Raw genomic sequence first — 26,695 nt, forward strand, 5'->3', positions numbered from 1 at the left:
TAGATGGATATATTTACTGCTAAGTAATCCACTGTGAAGTCTTTCAGAATCACGCCTGGTCTGTACATGCACTTCTTAAAAGAGGTAATCTAATCACATTTTGCATGATTTTGCCATGTGTTTTCTCCAGTGAAACACTCCTCTCTAAAGGGACTTGATATTTGGTGTGGTTTCATCTTTGGATAATGGTGTCTATCCCAAGTGACAACTTGGAGAACCTATTTTGATTTGACTATCCATCTGCCATTAGAGTTTATTTTTTTACTCAGCCTTGCATCTTTAGCTTTACTAATACAATGTGATGGACAGGAAACACGGTTAATTTTTTTGGGAAAACCCTAATAGAGTTTATAGCAACAAAGACATTTCCCTTTTTTTCTTGGATATCACTGTTGGAAAGTGGCTTATTAGTAGTGGTACATATCTTTCTACCACTAGCAGTAAAATCATTAACACAATATAGGGCTCAGTATAGGTCTCAGACAATATTCCCAAGTTCAACCCTTGGTAGCTTAGCTGCGAGCAGACAGGCTTAACTTCAAAGACAGGTATGTAAAGCATTTAAACCACCAATTCAGTAAATACTCAAGGCACAACACACAATAAAAATAACCAATTTATGAAAATAGGAAATAATTGTATCTGTAAAATGATCACCAAATGAAAAAAATCCAATGTAGGGGACCAGAGATACGAATTGTTAAAAAAGCCTATTGGGACACCTGGTCTCACTAGACCGGGACAAAGTCAACGTTTTGTGCTAACCGCGAGGATCCGTGCATGGCTATCCCTCACAGTAGGTCTCTGTCAAAGTTTTTACCTTCTGACTTTGAAACTTCTCTGGAGCTTTTCTTCCCAATGGTCCCTCGAAGCTCTCAGCCAGTCCGGATTCCCTGAGGGTTCGCCGACTTGCCTTGCAACAAGCTCGTTGTCATACTTATTGAAGTCATACATCTGGAGCTTTCCTGCAGGAAACTACAGGGATCCAGGCCAGCTCCTGGTTGAAGGTGGGCGGCTTGACTCTTGCGGTTGGTTCCGGTCACCTCTCCTATGTTCGGACTTAGAAACTGTTACAGAGTTATTTCTTGTGAAGTCCCTCAATGCTCTTCACCAGGCCGGATTCGGTAAGGGTTCACCGGCTTGGGTTTTGCCAACCCCCGGTCAAACTCTGGAAGTTGGACATCCAGAGTTTTTTAGCTGGACGAACTTGGATGGCAGGCTGGCTCGCGGTTGAGGGTCCCCGGCTTGGCTGGCCAGGTCGAGTCGGTCCTCTTACAGAGCTCTTTTCCAAAGTTTCTCCAAATTTCTAGAACTTCTTCCTAAAGTTCCTTTGAGGGCCCCAAAGTGTCCAAATCTTACTCCAAGGGTCTGGAAGCTCCAAGATGGTCCTTCAAAATGTGAAGCTTCACTCTCCACAATCCACTTGGACCCTTACAAATCCACTGGTGGTACTCCAGGCTGGGTATTCTGGGTGGTGATGGTCCAGGTAAGCTCTGTTAACCTGTAGCTTGCAAGGAGTCCACTCTTTAGACCTTTTGAAGCAAAGTAGGTCCACAGGGCTGTAGTTCCAGGTTGTGCAGCAGGCACAGTCAGTCAGAGTGCAAGGCCTGGTCGGTGTAAATCAACATCTCCGCATTGTTTCAGCAGCAGATCTGAGAGGCTCTGCCCCTTTCAGATACTTATTGCGAGTTCTTTGGGTCAAGCAGGAGGGCACACCTGTCCAATGAGGTACATGGTAACACCCCTGTGTATGACCATATCCTCCAAAGTGTGGCACTAAATTCTCCCAGAGAGCACCATTTCTCCAAAATGCAATATGGCTATTTTTCCAGCAGAGAGTGAAGAGCTGGCTAAACACAACTCCTGGACGGTCAATCCCCATAGTCTCTGCCCCTTGTATCTGTTCTTTCTTCCCTAATTCTACCATCTGGCTAGGTTCAAAGAGTTGAGGTGTAAATGAAACTGGCCTCTCCACCTTCTATTGAAGAATATTGTTTACAACCCCTCCCTCAGCTCTGGCAATCCTATGTAGCAGGAACCTGTCCTCCTAGAAGGGCTTTCTAACCCGGGGGGTTCTGAAAATGAAAAGATATTGCAGATCCTCACTCCACAGTGCTCCTAACACAAAAGTCGATATTGTGAAGCACTTTACCACAATGTGGGGAGGCTAAATGTATGATTTCACGAAACCGAGGGCATATAAAACTCATTTTATAATGATCCTCATAAATACCTGACCCACCCCTCCGCCACTGGGATGCCTAGGGGAGACCCTGGGAATACCTAGTATGCCCAAACATTGTCATTTATTATTTCTAAGTGCCCAAAACACTAAAGTCACGTTTGGGCACAATTTGCATTTTAAGAGCAGTCCTTCAACACAGGGCTGCTTTTAAACTGATCCCAGGCTTCAGCAGAGAACATATGCAAATGCAGAAAAGTTGCCGGCCTTTAAACTGCCATGCCCTTTAATATGCTAGGGTCTTAAAGGTATTTTTGTTATCCCCCTAACATATTATGTACTAGGGCTTTTTAGGGGATGCCATGCCAATCATGGGGGTACCATAACCCATAGTGTACCCTAGTGTATGTAGGTGTTTTCACTGTATTCTAAGTGTCTTTTCAGCACAGCACTGGCCCTGGTAGGCAGAGCCCTGGGACAGTCAGAGTCAGTTAACGCCAGTGCCTGTCAGCAAAAAACTGGGGTGGAGAGCAGGGCACAAGTATAATATTGCAAGAATCACACAGCATTGTTTCCTTAATTGGAGGACACTTTCCCAGCGGTCTCCTCACTAATTCTTTGCAACTTATTGTACTACGTTTCTTTGAACTGCTCCTTTTGCCAGGTGAATATTGGGTAGATAGCTTTATTGGTCATAGCTATACTCTTTACATTTTTAATCTTACTCCCCTGCCATACACTAGGGCCAAGATAGTATTGATAGCTTTGCTAACATGTCTGGTAAATAGACATGTAGGATAGCTATATGAACTACTTTACACATGGTCTACATCTCCATGGGTTCCTCCATTAGAGAGTTGTAAATGCATTTTAAAACTGGAACTGTTGGAAAAGTCACTTCATGTGATGCCTACTTCCAAGTTCTTTGTGTAAAATTTGTGGCTATTTCAAAGTCGTAGGTTAAGACTTGGTTAGTCCCAACATGTTCTATCAGATAATCTATAAGATCTTGTTCACAAGATAAGGACCAACACTGGTCTCTCTGGCTAAAGACAGATGGTCCGCAGTACCCTCTAAGATCAAGGAAGAAACAGATCAGCGCAGTCCCTTTACAAGCATTCTTTTTCCAAGACAAGGTGAGAACCAGTACTTAATGGAATGATAACTGCAAATGCAGGAGATTCAAGCTCTTTTAGCCAAAGGACCCATTGAGAGGGTGCCGGCCTCAGAAGTAGGTACTTGATCTTATTCCCGCTGCGTCCTTGTGCGGTAGAAGGTCTTAGACTTTCATCCTTTTTTTTTTTTTTTTTTGAAAAGCAAGACTTTATTGAAGATTTCCAAAAACATTACATTCAAGCACCTACAACCCTGAGGCCGGCTGAAAGAACTTCATACGTATGATATATAAGCAATTACGCCTGTCATTCCCGGTTGTGGGCCTACTACGGAACAGTAAACATGTCGGACCTTCAGTAACCACTAGTCTACGAACAGTACAGCCGCTTGCATTTTATATTTTATGTAAACAATAAAACAAAGAACTAAAAACAAGACTCAGTAGTGACCGACACAACAGTACTCATGTGTCTCTGTATCAGCTTATCGCCGTTAGTTGTCGCCTCTGTGGGCTATGCTCAAAACCACCTCCCCTTGCGTCGAACCCCCCTCTGTTGTGCTCACTATATCGCATGCTGCGTGATGCCCTCCTGCACACCATTCCATATTCCTTAACAATTAAACGTTGCCTGTCTCATCGTCAACTTTCATCCTTTTTAGATCTTCACCCTCTCAATGTCTTCTGCATAAGGGCAAATTCAACCTGCTCTCGCTGTCTCAAGTTCTTTCTACCCTGGATCCCAGAGACTGAATGGTGGTATTGGACTTGCAGGGCACCTATTTTCACATCCCCGTTCTGCAGACACTGCTTACTTTTCAAGGTGGGCCAGGAGCATTCTCAGTTTGTCATGCTACCTTTTGGCATCACCCGTGCCCCATGGGTGTTCACAAAGGTGATGGTAGTGATTTGCTTTGCATTTGCAGCTACCAGGGCTACCACTCTTCCCTCCTGTGATGAATGGCTGTTAAAGGCAGGCTCGCCACAATCCATTGCAGTCCACCTCCTGATAATGAGGAACTTATTGACATTGTTGGGTTTCTCAGTCAACATTCCAAACTCACACCTGACTCCTTTGTAGAAGCTCCCCATTCTGGCTATGGTGTACTTTTTGGCTTTTCCTCTGGATCAATGAACCTGGGACATTCGGGCTATGATCTCGATACTTTATCCTCTTTCCTGGTTCTTCGTAAGGATAGCTCTGAGGTTTCCTGGCTTGCTTGCCTCTGGTATTCTGCTTGTTGACCATACCCAATGACATACGCAGGCTTTGCAGTTCAATCTGATGTTTCAGTGGAGCCAGCACTGGAGAACCTGTTTTATTCTATCTAGGTATTGGAAGAAAATATCTGCAGTGGTAGCTGCTCAGCAGCAATTGGACCGGCAACAGAACCTTTTCCTTACCTCATTTAGAATTGACAGTGGTGCATCACTACTGGGTTGGAGAGGTAGAAATTGGAGGACTCTGGCCTCTGGTGGAGTCCCGCTTCCACAGAAATCTGTTCCACCTTCTCAATAGCTGTGGGTGATTCACTTGATGTTAATGGCTTCCTGACAGCAGATGAGGACAGGATTGTTCAGGTTCAAACAGACAACACCACTGCCATGTAGGACTGCAACAAGCAGGTGTGAGGTGGGGTCTTGGGTCCTGTGCCAGGAGGCTCTGCACGTCTGGAATTTTCGGAGCCATCAGAGCATTTCCCTGTTGGCACAACCCCAGCAGAATCTTTAAACACCATATTGGACAGGCTCAGCCACCGATTCTCAGCTGATCACAAATGGCATGTCACACGAAAATGGATGAGACTCTACTACAGAGGTCGTATGAGTACAATGTACTTTATGCAGAAAGTATCTTGTAGCTTTCAAATAAGGATGAATCACCACACGTTGGGGCCTTCTTTTATCTCTTACAGTGGGGCTTCTTGGATTCTGTTCCTTGCACTCAGGCGCATTGTACCCTCAGGAGAAAAGGACACAGGGTACAATGCTAAATTATGGTCCCAACACCACACCACGAGGTGAAGAGAATGCAAACAATCCCACAAGTGAAGAGAAACACCTCTCCTTAATCCAAGAGCATTTATAGGTTTTCCTAAAACCCAAAGAGATACAACTGAAGCACCTCCCACCAGCCCTTTCCCTGAACCTCTACTGATCACATGCCTGTGGCCATGGCTCTGATCCAAACTGCCTCTCCCCAGAAAAACCACCTCTGTTTTCCCGCTGGCAGCTGGAGGTGGCTCCTCAATACTCCAACCAGCCTCCAGCTGGGTACCTCCTCTAACATCCTCTTGGTGTGCTTCTGTCTTTAGGAAATGTACTACACTCCTGTCGTTGCCTGTCAGGCCTCCTGCACCCGTTCTTTAACCACTGCTCCTGCAGTATACCACGCTACTTTACCATGTACTCCTCTCATCACCACCTTCTCCGGGTCTGTGCCGCCATTAGTCTCTGGCTCGCCTGTTTTAATAGGATTGGACACACTCTGGCCAACAACTAGAAAGCTGATCTGTTTATGCATACCCCTGGAGTTTTGGTGATCAGGCAGTATGCTCGAGCGTACCAAAGTCCCATCACATGGCAGTTACACCAGGAGGTTGCAGAGGGCGTCTGTCAGCAATGGGATGTGCAGTGTCAACATTTTTGCACGTTTGAGTTACCTAGGAATGCTTTCTCTCAAAGAAGCATTCCACTTGCAATGGAGCACAGAATTCCTGTACCCATTCCGCTGCAACTTCTCCTGCCCAAAGTTCTGAAGAAGATCAAGAATGACGGGCCCAAGGCATCGTAGCTCCTTATTGGGCCAGGAGAGTGTGGTTCCCAGAACTTCCAGGCCTTTGCATTTGTAATCCGATCAGGCTGCTGCTTTGTGAAGATCTTCTCTGACAGCATGAGGTCAGGGTCTTATATCCAAGCCAGCGCAAATTGCACCTCCATGTGTGGAGATTGAGCAGTGGCAACTGATCTCAGTTGACTTTCCACCGGAAGCAATTCATTTGATCCTGGTAACCAGTTAATCCACAGAATCAGTGTATGCTAGAAGCTGGAATAAGTTTGTGACTTCATGTGACAACCCCCAGATGGATCCTTTGCATGCCAAACTGCTGGATATATCGTTGTTTGTTCTGTCTGTGGCTCAGCAAGTGCTTCCTGTGGGCACTGTTAAAGATGGGTTTTTGGCCTTTTTGGCCTTTTTTGTTTGCTGGACCAGCTGTCCTTGTTCAAGTAACCCATTGTGATGCGTATTCTAAAAGGTTTGCAATATATGTTTCTGCCAAAGCAATTTGTAATGTCATATTGTGACTTTAATGTGGTCCTCAGTGCTCCTTTTTAGCCAATTCACAGTTGTCCATTGCATTTTCTCACCTTGAAATCATTTTTACTGGTTGCAGTATTATTGGCATGCTGTGTGAGTGAACTTCAGGTCCTCTCGGTCTAGCATCCTTATACCAACTTTTTTTTTGGACTAACCGATGTTATCAACTTTAGCAATGTTCTTCCCAAAGGTGGTGATGATGTTTCATGTCAGACAGGCCATCACTCTTCCAACCTTCCTTGGCAACCTCATGCCTCGAAAGAGGAAGATAGACTCCATTGCTTGGATCCTGAGAGAGTGATGAGCTTCTATATCTATCGTACCAAGGAATATCATGTGGACGATCAGATCTTTGTGGGGTTCTCTGTTGCTAAGAGGGCAAGGAAGCGCAGAAATCAACGATCTTCTGATGGAAAGTTGTCTGCATTAAGATCTGTTATGCATTGGCTTAGAAGCTGCCTCCAAATGGCCTGAGCCATGGGCTCTATTACTGAACTGGCACGCAGTGTACCTGCCCTTAATCTGTGTCAGGCTGCTATGTGGGCATCAGTTCACACATTCATGAAATACTGCTTTGATAGCTAGGTCCAAGGGGAAGGGCATTTCCCCTGTTCAATCCTGCAAGACCTTTTGATCTGAGCCATTCCACGAATCCACTAAATTCGGAGATACTGCTTTAGTATGTATTGACAAGGTGAGGAATCTGTGGTTAAAAGTATCCAATAGTAGAACAAGTTACTTACCTTTTGTTACTCTCTTTCTGGTGGATAACTCTATCTAACCAACAGATGCCTCACTGCTCTCCCACCTCCCCATTCTATGTAATATTCTCCTTTTTCATCTAAAAATGTCCCAATGTAGAAATCTACGCACTTGTTTTTCAAATCTACTGATGGGCTCTGCCTATGAGGATGCAGACAACATTCAGAAAGATACTGAAGTCCATGCTCTTGGATGGTGCTTACTTAGCAGCACTCAGGAGCACTGCTTTTTGAGTTACTGGATCCAATCTGGTGCCTAGGGATACTCACATGGTGAGGAGTCTGTGATTAAATAGAGTATCCACCAGAAAGAACATTTTTAAAGGTAAGTAACTTGTTTTATTATTCAGTCTCATTCTTTCTATCAAATGATCCTCCCCTTACTCAACCTCATTTCTCTACATGCAGTAGCCTGTTATCTGCAATACACTGCTTCAGTGGTTCATCAGAGGTACAATACCTCAGAGGTACAATGCAATTACAATACAATTGGAGGTTTATACTGAGTCAAAGAAGGAACTTTCAAATGTTCTAAGGCAGTGAAATTAATAAACAACTCTGTTGAGCTGGACATCTCCATATGACTGACACTAGCCAAAGGTTACTCTTTCAGATGTGAAGGTGCATCAGAATCCTCCCCTCCATACATGACTTTGTAGCGTGGAGAGTGTGACTTTACTGTACACAGTAACTCATTTTGTCATTCAATTCCATTTTTTATATTTTTATTTACTTTTTTACAACTCTGTGACAGTGAGGAATTGTGGATTATGGGTCGAAGGAGGAAATATGTACAATGCAGGAAGGCTTAATGCACAAGCCGCACACAAAAAAATGATGGATTGAATGTTTAAATTAATCTCAGCAATTACTCAAGCAGCATTTCAGTCCATCATTATTTTGCACACACTCCCACCTCAGTTTGGACCCAACCATATGCAAATCAATCTTAGCCCTACTCCAATAGGAACAATCCAGCCTAAAATACCAGGCCAGGTCCTCCTTGACCAGGAATACAAGCAACCCACACCTGGTTTCGCCCTGATTGGGGCTCGTCAGTCGGGTGGAGATTGGTTCCAGTGGCATAAGGTGAACTGGACCAACATCTGGGCATGCCCGTTGCAGTGAAGTATACTAAAAAGTGATGGACAGAATACTTGAATTAATCACTACTGGTAATTACTCAGGCCTGCATCTCAGTCCATTGTTATTCTGGACACATGCTGTCTCAATTTGGACACAGGTATATGCAGATCAGTCTTGCCCCTGCTCCAAAATGAACAGTCCATCCTTAACTGCCAGTTCAGTTCCTCCCTGAACCCGAATTTAGGCAACCCAAAACCGTTTTTGTCCTGATTGGGGTTCATCAGTCCTGTCTAGCTTGGTTCCAGTGGCACGGTGAGCATGGGGCCCTTGTCTGGGCATACCGGTCTCGCTTACGGTGTCGCACAGAAGTATACAAAAAGTTGATGAATCAATCAATCAGTCACTTGTAAAGCGTGCTACTCACCTGTGAGGGTCTCAAGGTGCTGAGGGGGTGGGGGTAGCAGTTACTGATCGAACAGCCAGGTCTTGAGGAGTCTCCTGAAGGTCAGCAGGTCCTGGGTCTGTCTTAGGTGGGTGGGGCGGGTGTTCCATGTCCTGGCAGCAGGGTGGTGAATGATCTGCTGCCGGCGGTCACTCTGCAGATGCGTGGGACGGTGGCGAGGGTGAAGGCAGAGGAGCGGAGCTGGTGGTTCGGGCTGTAGAAGTCTAGTCGGTCGTTGAGATATGCTGGTCCAGTGTTGTGGAGTTCCTTGTGAGCGTGGGTGAGGAGCTTGAAGGTGATCCTCTTGTTGACAGGGAGCCAGTGCAGGTCCCTCAGGTGGGCGGTGATGTGGTTGTGGCGGGGGATGTCGAGGATGAGGCGTGCAGAGGCGTTCTGTATGTGTTGGAGTCTCTTCTGGAGTTTGGCCGTGGTTCCCGCGTAAAGGGCGTTGCCGTAGTCCAGCTTGCTGGTGATGAGGGCCTGGGTGACCGTTCTTCTGGTTCCAGTGGGGATCCATCTGTAGCTCTTGCGAAGCAGGCAGAGGGTGTTAAAGCAGGAGGAAGAGACGGCCTTGACTTGTTGGGTCATTGACAGAGAGGAGTCCAAGATGAACCCCAGGTTGCGTGCATGGTCCGTGGGTGATGGGGAAGTTCCCAGCGAGTCCGACCACCAGGAGTCGTTCCAGGCGGAGGGGGTGGAGCCGAGGATGAGGACCTCTGTCTTGTCCAAGTTCAGTTTCAGGTGGTTGCTCTTCATCCACTTGGCGATGGCCTTCATCCCTTTGTGGACGTTGGTTTTGGCGGTGGTGGTGGAGGGGACTTTGGTGAGGGAGAGGATCAGCTGGGTGTTATCGGCGTATGAAACTATCTTGAGGTCGTGCGATCGGACAATGTTGGCGAGCGGTGTCATGTAGACGTTGAAGAGGGTCGGGCTGAGGGATGATCCTTGGGGTACGCCGCAGGTGATCTTGGTGGCTTCGGATCGGAATGGAGGGAGGCGGACTCTCTGGGTTCTGTCGATGAGGAAAGAAGTGATCCAGTCCAGGGCTTTGTCGTGGATCCCTGCTTTGTAGAGGCATGTGTGAAGGCTGTGGTGGCAGACTGTGTCGAAGGCGGCCGAGAAGTCCAGGAGGATGAGGGCCGCGGTTTCGCCGTTGTCTAGTAGGGCCCTGATGTCGTCAGTAGCGGCGATGAGTACAGTTTCGGCGCTGTGGTTGCTGCAGAATCTGGATTGGGATGAGTCCAAGGTGTTGTTTACTTAGAGGAATTGGGTCAGTTGTCTGTTGACTATCTTTTTGATAACTTTCGCCGGGGACCGGAGCAGGGAGATGGGTCGGAAGTTCTTGAGGTCCTTAGGGTCTGCCTTGGGTTTCTTGAGCGGGGCGTTGATCTCTGCGTGTTTCCAGCTTTCTGGGAAGGTGGCGGTCTCGAATGAGCTGTTGAAGATCTTACGGAGTTGGGGTGCGATGATCGAGCTCACTTTGTTGAAGGTGTGGTGGAGTCAGGGGTCTGATGGTGAGCCGGAGTGGATGGTGTTCATGATCTTGATGGTGTCTTTGCCGTTTGTGTGGGTCCAGGATGTCAGCAAGCAGGTGTGATTGGGGGCGGTGGGTCTGGGGTGTCGGCGGCTGTTGGAGAGGTCTGGGAGTTGAAGCAGTCATGGATGTCTGTGATCTTGCGGTGGAAGAAGTTTGCCAGAGAGTCGCAGGGGTCTTGTGACAGTGGGATGTCATTGGAGCTGGGGTTGGCGAGTTGCTTCACGATGTTGAAGAGCTCTTTGCTGTTGTGAGCGTTGTTGTCGATGCGTTCCTTGAAGGAGGTCCTTTTGGCTGTTCGGATGAGTTGGTGGTGTCTGCGGCTGGTGTTCTTGAGGGCTGCCTGGTTGTCCGGTGGGTGTTTGCTTGTGGTGCCATTTCTTCTCTAGTCTTCTGCAGGTCTGCTTGGATATCTGGAGATCGGTGGTGAACCAGATGGCTCTTCTGCCGGTGCTTCTGTTTGAGGGGTTCTTGATCGGGTTGAGAGTGTTGGTGCAATTGTTGATCCATTGCCTGAGGTTGCGGACGGCTGTGTCGGTGTGGTCGGCTGGTGGGTTTTGGGCGAGGGTGGTGGTTAGCTGGTCTCCAGTGACCTTGTTCCAGCTGCAGTGGGGGATTCTTTGCTTGTGGTTGTGTGCTGTGGTTTTCATGATGGAGAAGTGGACGCAGTGGTGGTCGGTCCAGTGGAGTTTGGTGGTGTGGCTGATGGAGACGTGGCTGCTGGCAGAGAAAATGGCGTTGAGTGTGTGTCTGGCGGAGTGGATGGGTGTTGTGACGAGCTGTTTGAGGCAGAGGTTGGCGAGGTTGTCCAGTAGTGTGGTGGAGTTGCTGTCGTTGGTGTTCTCGAGGTGGAAGTTGATGTCTCCGAGGAGGATGTAATCTGTGGAGGCTAGGGCTTGTGAGCTGCCGGCGTCTGTGATGGAGTCGATGAACTGTGCCTGGGGTCCGGGGGCTCTGTACACGAGGGTTCCTCTGAGGGTGGTGTTGGGATTGATGTGGATCTGGAAGTGCAGGTGTTCGGCGGTGCCGACGGTGTCCTTGGTGCTGGTTGAGATTCTGAGGGTATTTCTGTGGACGATGGCGCTTCCTCCTCCCGGTCTGTTGGTGCGGTCCCTGCGGGTGATCTTGTAGCCATCCGGGATGGCTATGGCAACGTCGGGCGCCGATGAGGTGATCATCCAAGTCTCCGTCAGGAACGTGACATCCGGGGAGGATGAGTGGAGCAGGTCCCAGAGTTCGATTGGCATGCCTGTGGATGGAGTGGGTGTTGAGCAGTATGCATCTGAGGTGGCTGTTGACTGCCTTGGTGGGGGGGGGGCATCGTGTGCTTGTGTACGCTTGCTGGTGAAGCTGCAGTTTTGGCAGGAGAATGGTCCGTGGGTGTGCATCGGTGGCCTGGAAGCAGGCGGTCGATCGGGCAGCATTGAGTGCGAGGAGGTGGTCGGGTTCGTACCGGCGTCTGGTGGCATGGTGTTCGCGGGGGCCAGGGGGTATGACGCTGGACCCGGTCCAGACGGGGACGAGCTTGCCTTTGGCGTGCCAGCGGCGCCCCAGCAGGGCAACTGCGCAGTGGTCACCATATAAGATGGAAAGGTGGGAGGGGGGAGGGGCTTGCGGCTGGGAGGCGGGAGCAGCGCAGGAATCGGCGGGAATAATAACGCAGGAACAGCGTTATGGGTAGCACAGAAGGAATGGAATGAGAGGGTTAGAAGTAGAAGCGTAGTGTGGGGAAGAAGAAAAAAGGAAGGAACAGGCGAGTAAAGAGGAAGAAAAAACAATGACCAAGAGTGGGACCCAGCAGGGAGAAGGCTCGAACCCTGCCTAGTCTGGATCGAAGTGGAGCGCTGTCAGGCGGAGCTGCGGGAGGAGAGCTGATTTGTGACCGAGGGTCAGGGGTCTAGCTGGATGAAATGTTAGAACCTTGTTGGTGCCCTAAGTGCAACGGGTATAATCATGCATTTGTCCTGTGCTCATAGTACTATAGGACTCTGGCTATACCTCACTGATGCAACCTAAGCAAGTCGAAACCAGTCTGGGGTTGCATATGGTCCATTTTGAGGGGCCCTCGCCTAGCAGTTTGGGATGAGCTATTCTCATGAGGATCAGGGTCGCTACTGATTTGCATATGGCAGGCCTTTGTCTAGAGTGGCATGGTGTGTGAAAAATAATGGACTGGAATGCGCCCTGAATGATTGCCAGTGGTTGAGATTAATTCAAACATTCCATCATGCTGTTGTTGCCATTGCTAATGGTAAGCAGCCATGGGGAAGCTGGGGCCTAGCTGAATCCTTAGCGACCACAGTTATAGCTGTATAATAGCTGTAGACTGGAAGTAATAGGCAGGGCCAGAATAAAAAAAAAAACCAGACCAACGCCATATCGTACAATAGACTTATAGTTAGTGGGTCTGGCCATCTCAGGAAGTGTTTGGGAAAAGGCTCTTCCTGTGAACATGTTTTGAAAAAATTGTGAACCAATTCTACGTTTGTAAAGTCCGTTTAAAAAGTGCAGTTCCTAACATTTATTCATGAACAACGTATGCGGATATAACTATAAGGCATTTAGAGCCAGATGTACGACCAGTTTTTGCGAACCCGACCTGTTTGCGCACGCAAAAACCTACATGGCCATGTATAAACACTATTTTGCGTCTCACAAAAAATTGTTCCCTTCCTTATAGTGAGTCTCTAGCCATGTATGAATGTTTTGCGACAAAACACTTGCAATTTACTGCCCTCTTCAAGAGGGTGGTAATGGAGTCGCAAATGGCAAGGTGTCCACAATCTTCTTCCCGATATATGAAGGCTGTCTCATGATTTCACAGTATTCCTGCATCTTTAAAAGACTGATGCCCAATGTGCTGATACTACAGAGTGTGGGACTGCTAAAGCAGACGTCCTGAATCTTGTTATCCAGGACAAACTATCAGCATGTCAGAATAAGGACTAGATTACATCTCGTTGAAGCCATGCATGACACATTCAACCAGAGGTTTTGTATTTTTGCTTTGACCACCAAGGCCCTCATCGCAGGTTGCCGAGTAACCCTCTGGGGCCAGTAGCTAGAGTTTCCATTCCCCAAAGGGCTCATAAAATATGCAGGTACACCTTAAATCTTGGCAATTTCATCTTAAGATCCCAGCTGTTGCAGCAAAAATCTCCAGCTGTTATAAATTATGCAGTAATCAGTATGAAAACACCATTCCTCCTATATTATTCACCCATATCCCCTAATAAGGAGTATTTCTGCTTCAGAGTTACCAATGGCTCTGATGTCTTGAACGCCATAGGAATACCATGAGGATATTTGCCCATCCGGTAATGGAGCCCTATATGTAGCTTAAAAATTCTTATGAAAAGTGTTTTTGCCCAAACCAAGGGCTGGCTGATTGTGTTGCATGATATGATTCCTAAATTAGCTCTGAAACTTTTAAGGTATTGTCTATGACTCCTTTGACTTTGATTGGAGACTCTGGTCTGCAAGAAACTCATATTATGTATACGACCTCTAGCAGTGGAAGAATGTGGGGAACGGCTGTAGAGAATGGAGATGGAGGGAAGGATGAAAAGAGGTTGGATGAATGCATGAATGCAGCATTGGATGGAGAGGGGTATGGATGGATGGATGTAGAGAAAGATGGAGAGTTGATAGAGGGATGCAGGGATGAATTGAAAGGTGTATAGTTCCTGAATGGATGGAGACAAGAATGAATAGATGGACATAAAGTATAGAGTAAATAATGGAAGGAAAGAAAGAAGGTAAGATGGGAGGCTGTATAGAGAGAAGGTAGGATGGAGAAATAGATGGAATAATGGCAAGAAGGAAGGACGGATGATGAATGAAAAGGGATTGAAAGTCTAACAAAAAGAAGGATGGAAAGAAGAATGGTTGGATAAAAAGAAAGAAATATGGAGCGAAGGGAGGATGGATCGATTGAAAAAGCAAAAGTATACATTGATGGGAACAGAATGATAAATGGATGGAAAAAATACAGAAAGGTTAGAGAGAAGGAAGGACAAAAAACTGAATGAAGGGTAGAGAAATGGAAGGAAAGATACTAAGAATTTCTGAATTCCCTCAGAGGCAGCAATCTGTCAAACTACAGTGAGGTTCTCTTGCCTTACTCGCTCAGTCAGAGCTATTTGTCACATGGCTCATGGCACATGGCACATGGTTCAAAGTGGTGGTGGGGGGTATTTTTCTTAACATAACTGTAAGTTACAGCATTCTGCTCTTTCACAAGGAGCACACCCATACACAAAGTAGTTCATTTCAGTGTCAAAGACTGCTATGACTATGTGTGCAATATATTTTTGCTACGGGCAAAACAAGTTTATATTTGCGTGGGCTCAGAAGCTTCTCTAGCAATTACGTTTTACCAAACCATGCCAAAAACTCACTGACAAAGCCAAAAGACTGACAGCCAACTCCTGACCTATTGGTTTTGACAATGCTTGCTTCTTTAGGGTCTGCCACAGTTCCCAGCAGCAAACCTGGCGCATATCAAAATCCCCCTGCCCTCCATCTACTCCTTTAAAGCACCCCATCATTAAATGATGCTCCATAACGTTCTTAAAAATTGTATATTTTTTCAATGACGTCGGTTCTAATATAAACTGAAGAAACACAGCTGTCCTTAGTATTATTATGTGTAATAGTGTTTTATATATCTCACAGAAAAGAGGATTTTGCGAAGGAACGCATGCGTCCAAGCAAGCCAAGGAGTGTTTCAGAAAAATCAGTGCTGAATGTATCTCGCAAAAAAAGACATTTGCAGCTCTTGCAGCAAACTGCTCATCAAAAAGTAAAGGTATGCACGTCTACCTTCAAATAATTGTTTAGTGGTGATCCTATGCTGCGGCCAGCACCATGGCATACCAGTAAATACATCTTTCGGTTTTTACCAACAGGAGATAGAGTACCAAAACCTGATATTCCCAGCAAATTTGTCAACTCCTTATGCTGTGGCTACTGTTTTAAATCAACAACCTGGAAAGATGAAGGCAAAAGATCTGAGAGAAGGTAATGTGACAGAAGAGCCTTCATCTGATAGAACAAATATTATCAGGCGTCATCTGTTTATTTACTTTGATTTCAGATTAGTTTAAAACCAAACACTTGTACCTCATACCAAACATCATTGATAATATTAACCGAAATGTGTAGGCTGTGGTTATGGAAGGTCTCTCGAAACCTAAAGCGCTTTTAATTGTTTTAGGTTTTTCATCTGGGGGAGGCTTTATACCCTGTAAGTAATGAGATATTATGAAGAATAGTTGAAACCTCGCAGAAGACTCCTCAAAGCTCTTTATGTTCCAAGTGATTTCTTAATGTTTTAATATTATGTTTCCAAATATTCGTATTCCAAATGATTTTTTTAGGTCCGGTGTTAGCCAAGACCTTTTGATTTTAGTACCAATATGTGTATAATATACTTAATGATAGATGCTTCCAGCCAGCGTTCTTCCTCCATTAGTCTGTAATTGTGCCAGTCACATTTTTCTTCGCCCACTACAGCATAAGGCATAGAACAAAGGGTCAGCCCACTTCAGCCATAGACTGATTTCACAGGCATCATCCTTCTCTTTCGCAAGGAGCATTGCTGCACAGAAAGTAGTTCCCTTCAGTGGCAGGTACTACAATGGCAATGTGTGATTTTTGAGACAAAACAATATTTTTCGTTTTTTCCAGTTTATCTCTATATTAGTAAGAACCGGGCAGTTCAGCCAACAATGTTTTTTTTTTTAACCGTGTTATATGGTGCTATTTACTGTGTTTTATGGCACCTTTGTTCTGTTTGTGATGTTTGAATGCTGTTTGAAGCATTTCCTGTTGAAGCTCTGAGTTCAAGTTAGTTGCTGGCTGGGATTGGAGCGATCACTAGAGCACGCCCACTGCTGTTCTACATTCTAGCAATAAACAAATAAATCATTTTACTCAACCTTCCTGTCTGCTCCTCCCACCCGTCATCACAACACGATTTGGTGACAAGGATGAACCAAATCTGCTGTCTGGAACAGAACCTTCTTCGACAGTGACTCGGCCTACCTTTCTGCCTTTGCTTTTGATCACACCTGTGACTTTGGTTTTAATGCAAGTTGAATTAAAAAAATTTAACTTTGGCCTACGTGACCGTATTTCCTCATTCATGCGCACGCTTCTCTGCTCCGCAGTGTGCACCATAGTTTAGCACTGTTAACACAGCATGAGGCATAAAGAACTGTGCACTATAGTTATCGTGTGCATAGCCTAATGCCAGAAGAACTGTGCGCTATCTCTTCACAATCTGAGGCATGGAGAACCACGCATCATAGTGTGCACTGAACTAACAACAGAGTGTGCCAGCTGGGCACACAGCACATACCCAGGAGCCGATTTAACTTGTATCCTAATATTTTGAGGAGGCATCTCACTGTGATCTAGCCTCTGAGAAACCATTGTGACCAATAGGAAACGGCTCATTATTGTGTACATTGGATGACTCTATCACTCCTCGATGCTGATTGGATGTAGTCCCAGTAAAGATTATTAGAGAATACACCTCCTGGAACAGTGGTGTTCACTTGTTTTTGGGAGTCTACTGCTGCTTTTCTTTAACATTGTGCTCATTGCATGTCGTTTTGGCGCTCCAGTGGTGATTGGCTGTAGTCTCCCTAGAGCTTATTGGAGTAAATTGCTCCATGAGCAGTGGGGGTCAAATGTTCTTTGGAGTCTTTCAGCTGTGTTTCCAAGTTTTTGCCTTCATATTCTTGTGGCACAATGCAATTTTACCTACTGTGTTTCTCCATGAACCTGGAATACAAAACATTAAGTGGAAGCAATGGTTTTAAACTTTTGAAAGCTATGTAATTGCAATTGATGGTGTGAACGTTGATCGTATTAGAAAACAAACAGTTCTTTACAACTGTTTAGGTGCATAAGGTGAAAGGATTTTTTACCATCTTCCCATGCTTCCTCCTTCTGATTCGAGAGAGACAGATGTATACATAGAAGCAGTGAACAGACTGTAAAGATATTTCTTGGAATTTGCATTATAGTGGAATGGCACAGATTTTTTTAGTGTAGGCAACAAGAGCATGAGCCAACTCACAGATTTTTGGCAGTACTCATGATTTTGGCTTCCATATGTGCCTGTGATGGAAATGTTGATAATTATTTATGGGACCAAATTTTGATCAACTCTTATGACAGGAGAATTGAAGAAAAAATGCTATGTTGCAGAAACCCTAGCCTTTCTAACACTCTGGAAATTGCAGGGGCACCAAAAGATCTATCATGTTTCAGACACACCACTGAGGTTAATTCTGTCAATACTGTGTTCTCTAAATCTAAACCTGAATCTTTTCCACTTTACAAGAAGAGGAAAATTGATAAAGGGACTATCAATGTTAATAACATGTGATTTCGTTGTGGGTCCAAGACCCATTTAACCAATGCCAAATGTTGTCTTGCTGTTGGTAAACCTCGTTTAAAGTGTAAACAATGGATCACTTTGCAAGAGTATGTAAAGCTTTGCAAAAGGTTTTATTAGTTGCTGATCAAGGTATGTCCTCTGTTTTAGGAGATGAGTTAGTAGAAACGGCAAGTAGGGTAGTTTTAGCTATAAAAATGGTGAACTCCAAAGAAATGGCAAAAGGGCGATCAGGTATGTACCATACATATTGGTGATGTACTGAAGTCACAGTGTATTCTGGGTCACTAGTTACTTTTGTCACCGATGAGTTGTATTTCAAGGAGTAGAGTCATGTTCATCTCTTGCCTCCTGACATTCGCACTGTCTCATTTGGCGTTTTCTCTTTTGACATATTGGGTTATTTCAATTAAACATTGTATATAAAGATAGAGAGATCTTTACAAAGGTACATGTGGCTAATAAGAAGTTACAATAGTTTAGGGTGGAAGGATCAAAGCAAGTTTAGGATGGTGCTGGGACCAGGAACAGCTTGTCCCTTTTCCTTTGTAGAGGTTGGTTATTTTCAAGTGAAGTAAAAAAAAAATTGAGATAGACTAGGCTTGGTAAAAGGATTTGAACATAGAATTGTGTTTAAAGATCAGACTTTTCCTCTGGTCAGTAAGGTTAGAAATGTTCAGTTGAGCCTCTGAAATAAGTTTAGAGAGTAGTTGAATATGTTATGCAAAGATGGTGTCCTAGAGCCCATTGACTCATTGCAGCGGATCTCCCTTTTAGTGGTGGCAAAGAAAAGAACTGGGGATTTGAGATTATGTGCACATCTCAGATCCTTGAACAAGAACATTTTGGTTGACTGTTTCCCTCTTACGAAGATCCAAGAAAGTTTATCTTGGTTAGATGAAGCAAAGGTGTTCGCAATGCTAGATGTATGATATACATGCCACCAAGTTGAGCTCTGTGAGGATTCTAGGTCTCTAACTACTTTCAACACCCCATTTGGTGCATTCAGGTTTCTTCATATGACATTTGGACTGACCACAGAGGCATTAGTTTTAAAAAACGAATGTTTAATTTGTTTGGGAATATGACAAGTGTGTTAGCTTACCAAGACGAAATTAAGTGTTCCCTGGGTTTGAATCAAAATTGGGGAACTGGATCATTCATTCATTTCAACCACTGTACAGTCAACCATATGCTTTTAGTAGAACCACAAAAACAGTGAAAAATGTGTACAAAATTGCAAAATTTATTTTTTAGTTAAAAAATATTCAATACATATGTGAAACCTATAGACCGCAACACCATGCTCCATTATAACAGCGACCACCCGCGTTGCCAAAAGGATAATATTCCTTTTGGACAATTTCTGCGGCTGCGCAGAAATTGCACTGACAGACAAGACTTTGAGAAACACGCGGATAAGCTTAAGAGCAAATTACTAAATAGAGGCTACCCAAAAGGGATAATAAAAAAAGCATATAAACGAGCAAAATTTTATAATAGAGACGCCCTCTTTGAAAATAATGATCGTGAGAAAGGAGAGATGGACAAGATAGTTTTTGTCTCTAACTACTCCGTGCTCAGCAATAAAATTAAAAATATAATTAATAGGAACTGGAGTTATTTACAAGATGCCAACTCAGGAACAATAGAAAAACCACTCTACTCATACAGGAGGAACAAAACAATCAGAAATAAGTTGGTAAAAACATACAGGGAGAAACCAGAAAACAAGCAAATGAGCATCGTGACTGGCACCAAAATAATAGGAACTCATCCATGTAGTTCTTGTGTCAACTGTAAACTAATAAGGCCCGGACAAACAATCTGTCTGAATGGTGGAACACATACCCCGTTCGAGATGTACAACTGCAGGAGTAAAAATGTAATTTATTTAATTACATGCCCGTGTGGTTTAGGCTACATTGGGGAAACCGGAAGGGAAATAAGGGTCCGATTAAATGAACATCGCTCAGCCATTAGGATGAATAAGTGCAATGCCCCACTGACCGAACACTGGTTGCAAAAAAAGCACAAAGTAGATGATTTACGGTGGTGCGTTGTGGAAAAAATTACAATGTCCAGAAGAGGGGGAAATTGGGAGAAAATACGAAAAATGAGAGAACAGTTTTACATGTGCAAATTTAGAACACACACCGAGGGCCTAAATAACCGGGAGGAATGGGAAAGGCTATATCGATAAACACCACCCCCGCACAAATCAGGCATCTGGAGATAAAAAATATGCAAATATCTGGGGGAAGGAGAGATATAACAGCACCCCCCTATGCATTGGGCTTTTGGACTTAGGGACTTAGAAGAACTGTAAATATTATTTTGCTCCTAGGTCGCATACATGTTGTCACCATTTATGAATACCCTCTTTTCCATTTGTGGAATAGACAAGGGGATGAAGTAAAATAGTGCCCTAAATTTAGTTTAAAACTAGCTTATAAACTTCAATAGCCATTTAAAGATGGCGTTGAATTTTCGAGCACAACGATACCCTCGTTTATGTGCAGCATAGAAACCGCAATAGCCATGCAAAGATGGCGCCGACTTTTTAAGCACAAAGATACCCTTGTTTATGTTTAGCACAGGAAGTGGCCACGAGGAGGCAATCCAGCCCCTGCAGGTGCGCCCACGTATCTGACGTTCCCAAAAAAAACACTTAAAAGGAAGACTCTGGGATCAGGACCGCCAGGAATCAAAACTCTGGACGGACACCGGTGGAGGCTTGAATTGAAAGGACACACGGTAAGGAGAGACGTCGGAGACTCTGTGCAAAAGTTTGTGTAGAAGGTAGCTATGCGGGGATTACCTATGGAAATATCCGGGCGAGGCTTTGCTCTGAGCCTAAAATGTCGCCTTACTTTGAGCCCGATAGCCCGATATCCCGAAAACGGATATCCGATTCCAATGCAAACAGGGGAACGAGAGGGTTTTCAAATGCGCCTGACGCGGATAAGCGCCATAGGTAATATAAAACAGATCGCAAACACGATGTGGTAGAGATTTGAAGAGTACTGCTTGGAGAGATAAAAATGGTAGCGCTATGTCGGGCAAGCTGCATAATTGAAGGACTGCCCGCTAACACGCTGTAGAATACAATAGGCTCAATAACAGTCTGAAAAAGAGCGCTAGCGCGATAGCATGTAGGTATTAAAAAAAAGGGAGCCATCTGGATGGGAATAACAGAATGGGCAATGGTTAATGCAAGCGAACAGCACCGCAGCCCAAGCGTTTGGGTAAATGCAACTAAGGTGCAACTCAACCTATAATTGAGGTTGGGGTTAAAGTACATCATATTTCCAGTTAAAATTAAAACAACAATGTGCGCTGAAGTCCTAGGCAGGAGCTGCAATAAATAACGATGGCCAGTTAGTAAATGAAGTAGGAGAGAGACTAGAATGAATTGATTTCCCCATGTAAACCACAGATGAAGTACTATGAGGGAAGAGCTAGAACATCATTAAGAGTACCCAATTAAAAGAGGGGTAGTGAATAATGCATTCCCGTGTTCTCTTCACAGAGTTGGAACTCAGGGAAAATTAACCCAGAATAATCAATGGTGAATTGAAAATACCAGGTCCAGTAAGAACATAAGGACAGGAGGTGAGTGAGACTTTCTGTGCACTGGTGGGTTGTAATAGAATGGGAAACAACCCGGATTACTAATAGGAATTACTTAATTCCCACAGAATAAATAAAAACTCCAAACTATATAGAAAACGAAAGAGAAGATTACACCGGTGTAAATACCTGATGACTCCAACATAGGTGTGTAAGGTACCAAGACAATTTTATTTAATAATTGGAAACCACAAAAATAGAATGTGAACCTTATGCAGTAAATTCCTCTTCAACAGGGCACGATTGAATAGAACTGTCAAGAAAGAATTTTAATGCAAGCGAATTTAAGTGCTTAATCCAAAAAAATAAAAGGTAGGATTTCGCCAGGAGTTCTGTTAATCCTTAATATCAAAAAGCAGTGGAATAACAGTCCAGCCAATAACAAATTTCCTTTTTTGCTTAACAGTGCGTGACTTTAATAAGCCGCCAAAGAAGTGTGTACTCCGTATAGATGTCCTTACCATAGAGGGATGTTGTTATAAGGTACACCACCCGATTGATTATGTGATAGTTAAGGTGAGGGAAAAGTATGAATGTGTGGCACTTTGAACCTAATTGTCCTAAATCACAGGGGCCCCAAGGGGCGGGTTTGTGGACTATTAAAGTGTTGTCAGTGCATAGTGGGACCACAAAATGCATAGTGTATAAAAACAGTTAAAAAAGAGTAATAGAAAAAATGTAAGCAAATAATGATACTGTGAATGTATTCTTATATCGATATTTTATGCTTACAGGTTTATGTGTACGTCAAAATTGTCCTGAGGAAGGTGGGGCATATCGCCGTAACCACCGAAACGCGTCGACTACCCCGTAGGGGATGTATTAATTGTGTAAAAAAAATTTTTTTTTAAAAACATTTGGCATTTTGCAACTACTGTGTATGGAAAGTATACTTATTTGTGTATCCGAATATTTCACCATAAACTTTGAAATCTATGTCAATACAGATTAGGTGAATATTGTTTTTAACCACATATGAATGAATTCATTGTTTTTTTATTATGTATTGAATATTTTTTTACTAAAAAATAAATTTTGCAATTTTGTACACATTTTTCACTGTTTTTGTGGTTCTACAAAAAGCATATGGTTGACTGTACAGTGGTTGAAATGAATGAATGATCCAGTTCCCCAATTTTGATTCAAACCCAGGGAACACTTAATTTCTTCTTTCTACATTACCCTGTTCCTGTGGGTGTTACTAAAAGGGTACTCTCTTTCTTTTTTTAGCTTACCAAGACGACATCCTCATATTTACAGAGTCCCAGCTGGCCTTTACCTATTTTGGAAAGGTATTCAACGTTTAACAAGACCTGCCCATTTACTAGTTTTGGAAAGGTATTCAGCATCTTACAAGACAAAGGTTTTACTGTCAAGAAAAGCAAATGTCACTTTCTTGTTAAAAAGGTTGAATATCCTGGTCTTAGCATCTCAGGAGAAAGGAATAAACCTAAACTGAGTTTGGATGAGGCTATAAAAGATTGCAAATCCCCAAAGGATAAAGATCAGCTGAGATTCTTTATTGATTTGTGTGAGTATTACTCCTGTTTTGTTGACAGTTTTGCAGTACAAACAGGGCAGTTGAGATAACTGTTGAACAGTGGAGTTAATTTTAAGTAGGTGGATGAAATCTTCTTTTGAAGATCTGTAAAGTTTAATTATTAGAGCTCCAGCTCTTCATCCTTTTTGTGATGATGGTGTTTCCACTGTTGCTGCTGATGGCAGTTGGTGGATTTAGGAGCAGTCCTGAGTCAGTTTGGTAGGGTAAGTGAGAACACAATTGTGATTTCGCTACAATATTCCTCTCGGGTCATAAAGAAATTACAGCACTATTGAGCGAAAGGCATGTGTTTGAGAAGCTAGCACTTTAAAAAATATTGTGGTGAAGGAAGTGCTTATTGGTAATCAATAATAAACCTGTGGTACCGTTATTAAATGAAAAGTTGGTTGGTGAGAGATTATGGATTTATCATAATACTCCCCACTCCACAACGGGTTTAGCTCCATTTGTCCTAATGCAAGGAAAACACTCATTTGATGAGTTATGTCTGAGTGGGTGTTGGACAGTACATGGGTGTATTCTAAAGTTATATATACGCAAGATATTCAGATCAGGGTGTAGTTGGCACAAGCCAAAAATAGGTCAAGATATGATTAATTTAAGAGAGTGAAGGATGTTTGTTTTAAAGTGGGAAATTTGGTGAGTATCAGAAGGCATGTTGGTGCGGACGTGAATAAATCAAAGTTTTATCCTTGTACAAAAGTTGTCAGTGATTCCAAGCATGCTATTTTGTTGGAGAATGGTAAATGGTGGAGCAAGAGAAGGGCTGCTTTGATTAAGATGCATAGTGAGGCATTTACACCCAACAAAACTGGCAAAACAGGAATAAAGAAGGGCTGGTGATTTGGTGATGTTGTTGGAGGTGTCAGCTGTGAGGTTTGGAGGGACATGGAAAGTTGCAGTGGGGTGGTAGTGCCTTCTGTGCCTTCTACTGTGGTTCCTGGACCACGTGGAGGGGGTGATTCCTCTACGGAATATTTTTTTCTCCATTGTGGAGGAATAATCTATGTTACCAGCAGCTACGTCTTTACCTGCAGAAAAAACAGAAGATGGATGGAGTGCTGAACAAATCAAACATTCACCCCCTGTTACAGATATGGGTTTAATCCATCTTTTTTTTGCTCACCATGCCACCCTAGTTTGGACCCAATCATAAGCAAATCAGTCTAGACCCTGCTCCCCATGGGAACAGTCCAGCACAAACTGCCAGGCCAGGTCCTCCCCGGACTGGAAATAAGCATCCTGGGACCGGATTCGGAGTATCACCCCTTATTAGCCAGACAATCTTGAATCCAGTTGTACAGTGAGCACAGGACACACATCTGGGCATACCCTTCCCAGGTAAGGGCTACAAAAGCAAAAAGAACAGATGGATGCAATGCTAAACAAATCAAACACTCACCCCCAGTCACAGATTTGGGTTTTAGCCATCATTTTTTTCCTCACCACACCACACCACCATAGTTAAGACTCAGTCATATGAAAATCAGTCTAACCCCTCCTCCCCAGGGGGACAGTCCAGCCTGAACTGCGAGGCCAGGTCCTCCCTGGACCAGAAACGAGCATCCTGTGACCTGATTCGGGGTTTCACCCCTCATCAGCCAAACTAGCTTAAATGCAGCAGCAGTGAGCACAGGAGTCACATCTGGGCATATCCTTCCCACTTAGAGCAACCAAAGCAAAAAGAACAGATGATGGATGAAATGCTGAACAAATAAAACCTTTACCCCAGTCACAAATCTGGGTTTAATTCATTAATTTTTTGCTCCCCACCCTAGTTTAGACCCAGTCATATGCATATGCAGTCTTAACCCTGCTTCCCATGGAAACAGTCCAGCCCGAACTGTCAGACCAGGTCCTCCCTGGACCAGATACAAGCATCTCACGTCTTTACCGGCAGCGTCTTCTAATACTGGTGTGAGAAACAGTCTGGTGTGCCCAAATATTTGTATGATTATGTTTTATTCTAATTTTTTATGTTATTTTCATGTATCCATAGTCCTTTGAGTTGTAGTTATGGTTGTGGGTAAAGGGTGGATGTGTGTTATGCAGTGATATTTACTGTTTTGTGGGGCACCTTTGTGCCATCTGTTATGTTGGGATGTTGATTTCAGCGTTTTCAGGTGACGCTCTGAGTTCGAGTCAATTGCTGGCAGGGATTGGAGCGATTGCTAGGGCATGTGCTGTTCGGCTTTCTAGCAATTAAGTAATCATTTTTCATCAAGCTTCCTATCTGTTCCTGGTACCCTTCATGATACCATGGCAAACAAAGTAAGCATTGGCAAAGTTAAAAGGCTGACAGCTCATTCTAGGCTGATTTACTTTGTCAGTGTTTTTTGTTATGATGAACTCCATCCGACAAATGTTTCATCCTTATTCTCAATCCCACCACTCCCTAGCTCTGGCAAATACCAGCCAGCATGTAAGAACCATGGTCGTGCGCAGCTGTAGCTGGGCCTGAAAGGTTTTACTGTATCACACAATGGCTAAATCAGTCAGGGTGCTGTTTCTAGTTGAAACTTGCTGTACAAGGCTGCAAATGAAGCCACATTCATTGGCCTTGCGATTGTATGCCCTGTTTATGGAAGCAGTGCTGGATATCTTTCTAATACCTATAAGTATGCATAGGTAGTGTGATATAACACATATGTTTTAGTATGCTGAACATTTGTGAAATAGTGTAAAAAACGATTTCACTCAAGCAATTTGATTTCACTCAAGCAATTTGACCAGTTGTAATTTTGTTTGACAAATTATTCTGAACTAGTCATTAATTCCCTTAAGCAGGGCTGATACAATCAAGTGAAGGACCCAGAGTAAGACAAATGAAAGAAGCTGCATTTGAACAAATGGTACACCAAAATGTCAAAAAAGAAGAAGCAAACCAGTTGAAATGGTAAGGAACAAAGAAGTCCAACAACTGTTTTGATATTAATGTATATTTTCTCTTTTCTTAAGAAAAATGTAATTTAAACCACAATGGTTTCGAATGTATCAGTTTAGATGTAGGTTCATGTATCCCTGCATACATTTTCACTACATATTTTCTTATGTATCACAATTTTTGCCTGGTGATCTAGTTAATAGACCTTTGCAGTAAGTCAAGAACATTTCCAGAAAAATTAGATTATTCCAGTTTGTTGAAAGGAACACCTTGATATCTCTTTCTATGTTACTTGGAATGGAATTCCTCAAAAGGCGGTGGTCGTCTTTTTTCTCCATCACACATGAACATGGAAGTTGGAACCATATTAGTATTCCTCTCGGCCTCTATAGTGTAAGGTTCTCAGATGTGTATAGCCTCCCAATGCACAACCCATGCATAAGTCCGTCTTTTGAGATAGGATGGAGGAATGCAAGGAATGGGGATTAGTACCTCCTTCCTTTGTTTGTTGAATGGGTATTGTGTACATAACACAGCAAAGTACAAGTGCGTGATAGAAACAATTTACCTCCAAATATGAATAACATGTACCACTCAGACATTTAACGCCATTGACACATTTTTGGCAATGGGTATGTTAAATGCATGGGTGTACACACAGCACATAGCCTACTACCATTAACAGTGTGTGCCATCCAATATACTGATGATGCAAAGAGGGGCAGCAAGCATGGGTTCACTTATCCTGGTGCCAAACCCTGTCACCAC

At 43.8% G+C, this 26,695-nt stretch overlaps 1 protein-coding gene across 3 annotated transcripts in view; it reads left to right on the forward strand.

The window, feature by feature from the left end:
• CFAP221 (cilia and flagella associated protein 221) overlaps positions 1-26,695 on the forward strand; it is a 661,487-nt gene that overhangs the window by 317,978 nt on the left and 316,814 nt on the right. For 2 of the 3 annotated variants that reach the window (XM_078682396.1, XM_078682398.1), the window contains exons 9-11: positions 15,116-15,248; positions 15,349-15,460; positions 25,831-25,939. In XM_078682396.1, coding sequence (XP_078538522.1) covers positions 15,116-15,248; positions 15,349-15,460; positions 25,831-25,939 — 354 coding nt within the window. Of the gene's footprint in view, positions 1-15,115; positions 15,249-15,348; positions 15,461-25,827; positions 25,940-26,695 lie in introns of all 3 variants that reach the window. The other variant, XM_078682395.1, reaches the window with a different exon arrangement.

This window comes from Lissotriton helveticus, chromosome 3_1 (assembly GCF_964261635.1).
Source record: "Lissotriton helveticus chromosome 3_1, aLisHel1.1, whole genome shotgun sequence".
Taxonomy (NCBI): domain Eukaryota; kingdom Metazoa; phylum Chordata; class Amphibia; order Caudata; family Salamandridae; genus Lissotriton; species Lissotriton helveticus.